This window comes from Tasmannia lanceolata, unplaced genomic scaffold (assembly GCF_043159265.1).
Source record: "Tasmannia lanceolata isolate RefF3 unplaced genomic scaffold, GAP_Taslan_0.1 ptg000013l, whole genome shotgun sequence".
In the NCBI taxonomy this organism is placed as follows: Eukaryota; Viridiplantae; Streptophyta; class Magnoliopsida; order Canellales; family Winteraceae; genus Tasmannia; species Tasmannia lanceolata.
The window spans coordinates 7,937,835-7,948,012 of record NW_027518690.1 but is presented as its reverse complement, the minus strand read 5'-3'; the positions used below and the strand labels follow the sequence as shown (position 1 = coordinate 7,948,012).

General features: G+C 38.0%; 1 protein-coding gene across 1 annotated transcript; it reads right to left on the bottom strand.

The window, feature by feature from the left end:
- Nucleotides 1-798: 798 nt before the first annotated feature.
- Nucleotides 799-7,433, bottom strand: LOC143889670 (alpha-terpineol synthase, chloroplastic-like). Its single transcript, XM_077393961.1, has 7 exons — nucleotides 7,196-7,433; nucleotides 6,414-6,675; nucleotides 5,962-6,337; nucleotides 2,353-2,571; nucleotides 2,097-2,235; nucleotides 1,314-1,562; nucleotides 799-1,231 (listed from the first exon to the last, which is right to left on the bottom strand). The coding sequence occupies exons 1-7, from the start codon at nucleotides 7,418-7,420 to the stop codon at nucleotides 935-937; spliced, it is 1,767 nt and encodes a 588-aa protein (XP_077250076.1). The 5' UTR covers nucleotides 7,421-7,433; the 3' UTR covers nucleotides 799-934.
- Nucleotides 7,434-10,178: the final 2,745 nt, after the last annotated feature.

Sequence of the window (10,178 nt, the reverse complement as noted above, 5' to 3'; positions counted from 1 at the left end):
TGAATAGAAGTGTAAAACTTCTAAGGGAAAAGAGAAGAGAACAAGGTAACTTGTAAGTTTATTTTTTGATATATATAAAAGTCATTTTATTTTGGCATTTTATTTGTGTTTTTAGTGGAGCTCTACATGGGCCTTTTGGAGGTGTATCTCCCTAGCTCCCTTATCATCTTTTATCCATTACCACACTGCATAATCGATCCATTCAATCAGGGCCAACAATTGTGTATTGAGCCACCAATGTATGGTGTTGAAAGTCCAGTCCAAAATGTAGGCACGTTTTATCGATTTTTTCAAAAATGTTAGTTTCGTCAAAACGTGACATATTATTTACCATTGGATAGATTTTGAGTCTAGCTTCGAACAAAAACAGGATTTTCGATTGGAATTTTATACAAAAATTTATCGTCTAAAGAGTGATGATCTGTCAAAGTGGACTGTTTTTTACGAAATTCGAATTTTCAAGTCAAAATTTTCCTCAAGGGTCTACGTTAGACAAATTGAAACCTGAGGTGCGTAATTGGTGACTTTAAAAGTCAAGGTTATAGTTGAAAATGTCAGAAAGTTGAGGGGATGTATCTGTATCTTTCTCAAATGAAAAAGAAAGCAATCAAGAATACATGAAAAGAGTGTAAATATCAATATGGTTGATAAATCTGCAAAAACCATTCTGAGTATTGTATGAGCAGACGACTTAAAAGGAACTTCCCAACTTGAGGCCGGGTATTACATTGTGACTACAGATTTTGTTCTTTTCTATATAAACATTCTTGTTACTCCACAACATAGAAAGGGCTTAAATAATTAAAAATGCAAAATTTATATCTATCTCTTTATTGCAAGTTCATAATTCATGTAAATAATATTACATTTAGATATCGTCTGATATCTACTATTATGAAGTTGATAATCATCTCCATAGACCATAAAAGACTAATTATTTTGTAACCGAAATGGGTTCAACCAGCAATGATCTAAATCGCTCTTTAGTTTCATTATCTGGAGATCCAAATCCATCACCGAAGTCGTAATAGCATTGGGCCATCCTTAGAAAATCCAACGCAGCATTGATTAGGGATTCGGGAAGGGAACAAGAGAAAGATTCCTTATTCAGCTTCTTCCATGTATCACTAATTATACCTCTTATATGTTCGCGAGCAACTTCCTCTGGAGCACCTGTTTCGTGCATGTAACATTGGATAGATTTGGGAACATCACCTCTCTCTAGCTCATCCTATATTGTTGAAAAATATACATATACAATGAAGTCAGTGATTTAAATAGTGCAACATAGAAGCTAAGTATAGCTAATTTACCTTTGAAGTCCCCCAATCATCCCAAAGTCTTAAAATCAACGATGATGAACGTATAAGCTTAGAATACTTTTCTATGCAATCCAGTGCATTCTTCGTTATCTTTGTTTTTGATGATAAATAAGCATTGCCTAGCACAACTGGCCCCGATATCGAAATCCATGCATTGCTTAGATACTCATTAAGCGTCGGTGTATATCCATTGCAATACCATTTTGCCTCCACAAGGTATGATTTACATAAATCTGCCCACTAAATCAAATAAAGCATCTCATTAGATAGGTTAAACACTAATTCCACGCATGATAATGAAATTAGTTTTAAAATGCGGGTGCAGGCCAAAATGCAGCCAAAACAAATCCTAGTCAACTCGGTGCGGTGTGATCTAGTAGTTGATTGACCCGACTGAGTACTCAATTGATGAATTCATAACATGAGAGTCAGAGAGATTTTGATTAGATTTGAAGGACTTGAATAAGAACTCATCCATAGTCTAAGGGAGTCGAATCCGGCGAGGCAACGAAGAGATGGGGGAGTTTTGATACTATAATTGAAGGGACTTGCTAGGGACCATCGCAAAAGGCATTTCGTGTAACGTCTGTTGCATGAGTATGCAGTCATGGTATGAATAATGACAAAATCTGTTGGACAGTGGGCCTATGTGGCTGCTCTCTCATGCTAGTGACACTCTGTGAAATGCCTTTTGCTATGGCCGCTAGCAAATTCTATAGTTGAATTATTGAAGAGGGAAAATTAACTTGATAAGAGTAAGAATGAAGGCACTACCAGATTCTTTAGGATCCTTGTGATTTCCAATCCTTGTGCCTTTAGGATCTCATAAGCCATTTCATTGGTGGTGTTGAAGAGAGCCATAAAACATATCTTCATGTAATCTGGAAGTTTTTCTATGGAATTAACATCCCATCTGCAAAAAGTCAGTCAAATGTCTGTAATATGAGAACTAGACAAGAAGCATTGAAGGGTCCTAAAATATTGACAAATTCTCTAGTTGGGATCAAATTATTATATACAAACTCTCTACCTATCAATAGCATCTGTAAAGAGCTCCAGTTCTTCGATGGAACCATATAGATCATAGACATCATCAATGGTTGTTATTAGTTGATTCACTTTTGTAAGCGCTTCTCTATTCGGTCCAAACTCAGGTTCTGACATAATTCCAAGGGCCCATAAAAAGCACTCCATCAAACGGTCTCTAGAAAAGCTCAAGTGCTTACCAAGTTCCAAATTTCTCCACCACCTAAGAAAAGCAAAAGAGAAAGAGCATATCTTCTTTTTGAGGTGTCTTACACCAACAAACATTCATCATACGTATAGGGAAATGATCAGCACTTCATTATATTGATAATAGCAATCCTCTCGTTTTTCCGCAATTCTTTCATTGGCAATTAGTAGCCAATTAGAAAAATGTTAACCAAGATTGAAGTGTGATTAATAAAACAAAAGAGCACTGCTACTGCTATTATCTCCACAAAAGAGCCAATGTTTGATGAGATTGGTGATAAAACTTCGGGGTCTTTTATCGGATATCAACATGTCAAAAGATCGGCAAATGATAAGGCGGATGCGCTTGCCAAGCGTGGTGTATCTAGTGGTCCTATTAGGTGGTTTGACCACCTTCCTCCTTGAGGAGTGGTGTGCCGTTGATTGCATATTTCGTCTCTTTTGTCTTCTTGTTTTCTATTGTAAATGTGGGAGTTCCATCTCGGTCCCCCTTCTTTTTTTTTCCATCATTTATAATATTACCATTTCAAAAAAAAAAATGAATTGATTATAAACTATATGAGAACTGATTTGTACTTTTCTGATTGGATGTTGATAACATCTCGAGTATTGTAAGCCGTGAAAAGTTAATTAAAAAAGTGCAATGCAAAGGAATATGTTTCAGTATAAAGTAAATATTGTAGTGATACCAGCCACCTTGTGAATGAAGACAAAATCTACTGAAAAGTGGCTGGTCTCACATGCAACTACCCATCCACAAAATGCCTTTTGCGATCCCTAGTAAATCCCATAAATGTGTTATATATATATACACTAGTGGGACACCCCGTGCGATGCACGGGGAGTGGAAAAACATTATATTTAGCTTCTCATGATAGACAATAGAGAAACTGCATATTACGGAAACCTTATAGATCGGAGGGTTGCGATCATCCCATCGAAATGATTTTGGGGGCACAACCTATTTGCGTCGCGGCCCATCAAATGGACAGCTTGGATCATCCTATGGCGTTGACCGCAAACTTAATTTGAAAAATCTGGGTGGGGCCTACAATTTGGCCTTAATGTTAATGCACGACCCACACCATAGGATGATCGAAACCATTCATTTGATGGGCCACAATGTAAATAGGTCGTGCCCCTAAAATCATTTCCATTGGATGATCACAACTCTCCAATCTATAGAGGTTTCCGTAATATGCAGTTTTTCTGTAGATCGGAGGGCTATGATTATCAAATGGAGGGTTTGGATCATGGGGTGGTGCGTACAATTCATTTTGAAAAATACAGGTGGGGCCTACCTCGTTCAAAGATTTGAAGAAATTAATATTTGGGCCCACCAACTGTAGGGATAGACCAGTTCAAAGATTTGAAGAGATTAATTTTTGGGTCCATCAAAAAGATTTTAAAAAATATGGGAGGGTTTGACCAACCCGTAAGGGTCCGGGTGACACGGGCTGGGTCAAAATGAACGGGAAAATTTTACGGGTCACGAATCTTGGACCCGTACCCGGCCCAAGAACTATACGGACCACATCACAGGTTGATCCAAACCGTCCATGTGATGGAACACAACATCAACTGGTTGTGCCCTAGAAATCATTTCCATACGCTGATCCTAGCCGTCCAATCTATAGAGGTTTCCTTAATATGTTGTTTCTCTTACATCAGATGGTTAAGATCACCCTATAGATTTTTTTATTACAAAAGCATAAAGGAGGGGAGTAAGATTGAAATTATGTGGCTTTCATTGGTGCCTTTGTTAAAAAGCATAAAGGAGGGGGCAGGATTGAAATTATGTGGCTTTAACAGGTGCCTTTGTTAGAAAGCATAAAGGAGGGGGTAGGATTGTAAATACGTGGTTGAATGGGTGCCTTTGTTAAAAAAAGTCAAAAAAGTGATGTGTAATTCTCACAGATTTTTGGGAGAAATTGAAATAATTCCCTTAGTTTCCATTCCTATATATATATATATATACACACACACACTAGTGGGACACCCCGTGCATCAGGAGTGAGAAAATATTATATTTAGCTTCTCATGATAGACAATAGAGGAACTGCATATTACGGAAACCTTATAGATCGGAGGGTTGCGATCATCCCATCGAAATGATTTTGGGGGCACAACCTATTTGCATCGCGGCCCATCAAATGGACGGCTTGGATCATCCTATGGCGTTGACCGCAAACTTAATTTGAAAAATCTAGGTGGGGCCTACAATTTGGCCTTAATGTTAATGCACGACCCACACCATAGGATGATCGAAACCATTCATTTGATGGGCCACAATGTAAATAGGTCGTGCCCCAAAAATCATTTCCATTAGATGATCACAACTCTCCAATCTATAGAGGTTTCCATAATATGCAGTTTTTCTTCAGATCGGAAGGCTATAATTATCAAATGGAGGGTTTGGATCATGGGGTGGTGTGTACAATTCATTTTGAAAAATACAGGTGTGGCCTACCTCGTTAAAAGGTTTGAAGAAATTAATATTTGGGTCCACCAACTGTGGGGGATAGACCAGTTCAAAGATTTGAAGAGATTAATGTTTGGGCCCATCAAAAAGATTTTGAAAAATATGGGAGGGTTTGACCGACCCGTAAGGGTCCGGGTGACATGGGCCAAGTCAAAATGACCGGGGGAAATTTACGGGTCACGAATCTTGGACCCGTACCCGGCCCAAGAACTGTACAGACCACATCACAGGTTGATCCAAACCGTCCATATGATGGAACACAACATCAACAGGTTGTGCCGCAGAAATCATTTCCATACGCTGATCATAGCCGTCCAATCGATAGAGGTTTCCATAATATGCTGTTCCTCTTACATCGGATGGTTAAGATCACCATATAAATTTTTTTTATCACAAAAGCATAAAGGGAGGGTGGTAAGATTGAAATTATGTGGCTTTCATGGGTGCCTTTGTTAAAAAGCATAAAGGAGGGGGTAGGATTGAAATTATGTGTCTTTAACAGGTGCCTTTGTTAGAAAGCATAAAGGAGGGGGTAGGATTGTAAATATGTGGGTTGAATGGGTGCCTTTGTTAAAAAAAAGTGATGTGTAATTCTCACAGATTTTTGGGAGAAATTGAAATAATTCCCTTAGTTTCCATTCCTCTATATATATATATATATATATATATATATATATATATATATATATATATATATATATATAGAGAGAGAGAGAGAGAGAGGTTTCTCTCTTCTTTTTTGTGTTTTCCCGGTTTTTCTTCTTTTAGTATTAATTTTTCGGATTTTTGAACGAGGGAGGAAGAGGAGGTGGGAGTGCACAGTGAAACTCCGCTTCCTCTCTCTCTCTCTCTCTAACACACACACACACATGTAAATGAGAGACAGAGAAATATGTACGAGGATGATATGTCGTATGCACTTGCCTAGACATGGCTTTAACATTGGTTTGGTATTTGGCTTGCACCATGTTGTAATCCAACTTAGCCAACTCGAATAACAAAGGGTTCACGTCTTCTTCTCCAACATATGTTTCTATGTACCATTTAGCTTCAAACCTAGGCATCCTCCAATGCAAAGGAATCTCCAAGGCATGATCTATTTGTCTTTTCAAGTTCTTACCTACTTTCTTCTCATTGACATCCTTGAGATGCTTGATCGTGAAAGCTTTGGCTTCATCCAAGACTATCTCCCCTTCGAAAGCAAGGTACGAAGCTTCATACAAGCTCAACATGCCCTTTACATCCTTACAAGTAGATTCCATTAAGTTGCCTTTCTCGTCCATGAAGCGATTGAAAATGTCTGTCCCACAAACACTACAAAAGTTAGAGATTACATACAGTTTAAAAGCTCTGTTTTGGCATGAGAGCATATCTACCTTGTGAGACTTCAAATCCATGTCTTCTGAGGAGCCTAAATCGGAGAGACGTTGTGTAAAGATCGTCCTCCATCCTCGTGTTGTTATCATGAATGGAAATAATACTTAGCGCTTCCTTGATCTCATTCTTGAAGTGATATCCCACGCCAAGGTGTTGAAGGGTATCAATCAGCTTCAGTCTAGCTAAGTCTTGGTCTACTTTCTTGAACAAACACCTCACATCATCCTTTAGCTTCTCAATCTGTCTCTCGTACACCTCACCCTGTGAAGATTAAAGAGAAATTGGGATTTATTCACTAATCATAAATGATTATACAAACCCCTATTAAGTAGTTATATAGAACACACTACAAGAAACTATACATTCCCCAGCCGGCTCAAGGATAGGCAAAAGGATAACCAAAAGGGAGATGATTTTTAGCTGGCCATCAAAACCGCCTTCTAAAACCCTTCTACGAAGGGGAGATGATTTTTTCACCCCTTGTAGGATGATGCGCCCTCTTTTTAATGTGAATTGTGGGCTGGGCCCCCTTTTAACAACGAATTGTGGGCAGACTTTTAACACTTTTTGAAATCAAATCACGTTAAAAGGGGAGCGCATTATCCTAAAGGGAGGCAAAGAAAAAATCACCCTTTACGAAATCATTTTTTACTCGATCAGTACATGTGTTCATTAACACAGATGATATAATGTTTAGGTCAAACTATATAATAATGAACGAACAAGTCACTACAAACACACCAAATCAATGGTTTAAAACACTACGGATTGCTATAATCACCGTGTAATCAGTCTTTAGTGACTGAATGAAGTCATAATCCCCAAAGCTTTGTTGGTAATTTGCTGATCGACGATTAATGGTGGGGTCGACCGTTTGGGTGCTCAGAGTGCATGTAATGTGCTTAGGCATGTTTACAGTTCTCGGAGCTATCTTTGAATGCCGAATAGAAGGTGGCAAAAGTGAAATGGAGCAGGGATTGTAGAAGGAGAGGAGAGGAAGAGCCATCTTATTCAAGTGATGATTATAAGAGTAACGGAGAGGTTATTTATACCCTCTTTCCATCTCATGTATCACGGGAGATTCCGACAAGGAAATAATGTTGTTTAATTGTGGGAGAAGTTATAGTAAGTCATGGTTCATGAATTTTATTTGGATCTTTGGGATTGATCAAAATCCAAAGATCTCTTGTGGCAAGACAAAGACACTAGGCCCACCCACGTGTGTTACACCAGGCCTCATGCCTCATGCACACACAAGTTGTGATTTTTGATCGAGTTGGGTGTCCTTATCAAATTGAACTTAAGGCCCTTTAAAGTGGCCCCACTCTTCTTTAAGTATAGAAGAACCCATAAAACTCTTAGCTTGAACCGAACCGAACCGAACTGGAAAAATACCATACGCCTAAATTTTAAAATACCTGAAATGCCAAAAATGTGGTGGGTGTTGATATCATTCTTAAGGCCAAGAATTTTTTGTTCAAAACAAAACAAGGGGCTGCTGATATCATTCTTTAATCACTTATTTCTTATTTTTTTAAGACAAACTCTTTGGATTGCAGGAATAATATTTCTTTATGCTAAGTTTAAAAGTATTTATTTTAAACATAGCATAAAGAACCGAACCGAATCGGAAAAAATACCATACACCATTACACCATTTAAATTTTAAAATACGTTAAATGCCAAATAAGTGGTGGCTGCTGATATCATTCTTGAGGCCAAGAATTTTTTAATTCTAAAACAAAAGAAGGGGCTGCTGATTTTTTTAAGACAAACTCTTTGGATTCCAGGAATAATATTTCTTTACGCTATGTTTAAAAGAATTTATTTTCTGTGATTTAGAGGGAAATGATAAATTAAAGTGATGCAATGCTAGATTAAATATCATTGTAAATAAAACTTGGACCATCTTATCAAATTAAACATGTCCTATGCAGGTTCCATATACAACGTTTATATATATATATATATATATATATATGAGAGAACATTTCCTACACACTTGTGTAGGTAAGTTACCTACGCACTACCCTATCTATGGTCCTCACATAGATAGGGTGTCCACAAAAAATCAGATCCATAAGGTCATCCTAACCATTCAAACTATGGAGGCAAAAAATGAACTAATTTGTGAAGGTTTATACACGTCCATTTTACCTCCACAAATCGTAGGGTTGGGATGATCCTATGGATCTGATTTTTTGTGGACCCCCTATCTATGTGAGGACCATTCAAATGAATTGTTTGGATCACCCAAAAAATGTGGGCCCCCACTGTATTTTAAGGTAGTGCGTAGGTAACTTACCTACACAAGTGTGTAGGAAATGCTCTCTCTCTCTCTCTCTCTCTCTCTCTCTCTATATATATATATATATATATATATATATATATATATATAATATATATATATATATATATATAGAGAGAGAGAGAGAGAGAGAAAACGGTTCCTACACATATGTGTAGAGAGTTTTCTACACACTAGCTTAAAATACAGTGGGGGCCCACATTATTTGGGTGATCCAAGCCATCCATTTTAAAGGCCCTCACATAGATAGGGTGTCAACAAAAAATCAGATCCATAGGATCATCCCAACCCTACGATTTGTGGAGGTAAAATGGATGTCTTTAAACCTTCACAAATTAGTCCATTTTTTGCCTCCACAGTTCGAATGGTTAGGATGATCCTATGGATCTGATTTTTTGTGGACACCCTATCTATGTGAGGGCCTTAAAAATGAATGGTTTGGATCACTCAAATAATGTGGCCCCCACTGTATTTTAAGCTAGTGTGTAGATAACTTATCTACACATATGTGTAGGAACCGTTCTCTCATATATATATATATATATATGAGAGAAGGGTTCCTGAGGTTAACCTCATGTAGCTTATATGAGGTGGCGCTCACAAAACATAAGGGTCCCACATTGTTAGGATGATCCAAAGCATTCATTTGAAAGGCCCCATCATAGATAGGGTGTGTACAAAAAATCAGCTCCATTGGATCATCCTAACCCATCCAAAAGTGGAGGGCAAAATGGATAGACACTTTTTGCCCACAAATCTGCCCATTTTTTTCTCCACTTTTGGAGGGGTTAGGATGATCCAATGGAGCTGTTTTTTGGTACACACCCTATCTATAATGGGGCCTTGCAAATGAATGGTTTGGATCATCCAAACAAAGTGGGCGCCTTATGTTTTGTGAGCGCCACCTCATATAAGCTTATATGAGGTTAACCTCAGGAACTCTATTCTCTCTCTCTCTCTCTCTCTCTCTCTATATATATATATATATATATATATATATATAGAGGAATATGTTCGTGCGCTCAAGCTCTAATAAGGAATGGTGCGCTTGAGTGCACCAATCACATGGGTCCCACAATTTCTGTGAGGATCCAAACCATTCATTTGCAAGGGCCTATCATAGATAGGGTGTGTACCAAAAATCAGCTCCATTGAATCATCCTAACCCCTCCAAAAGTGGAGGGCAAAAATGGGCAGATTTGTGGTCTGTCCATTTTGACCTCCACAAATGGGTGGGTTAGGATGATCCTATGGAGCTGATTTTTTGTACACATCTATCTATGTAAGGCCCTTTCTAGTGAATGCTTTGGATCATCCTAACAATGTGGGCCTCAATGGTTTTTGAACTCAAGCTCACGAATATGTTCCAACGCTCAAGCTCACAATCCTTTTCCTCATATATATATATATATATATATATATATATATATATAAAGCAGGGACATGCCAATCAATT

Coding starts and splice junctions, on each gene's coding strand:
- LOC143889670 (XM_077393961.1), bottom strand. CDS start 7,420: ATGGCTCTTCCTCTCCTCTCCTTCTACAATCCCTGCTCCATTTCACTT. Junction 6,676..7,195: donor CACTAAAGACTGATTACACG/GTGATTATAGCA, acceptor TAATCTTCACAG/GGTGAGGTGTACGAGAGACA. Junction 2,572..5,961: donor AATGTTAAAGCCATGTCTAG/GCAAGTGCATAC, acceptor TGCTTTTCTTAG/GTGGTGGAGAAATTTGGAAC.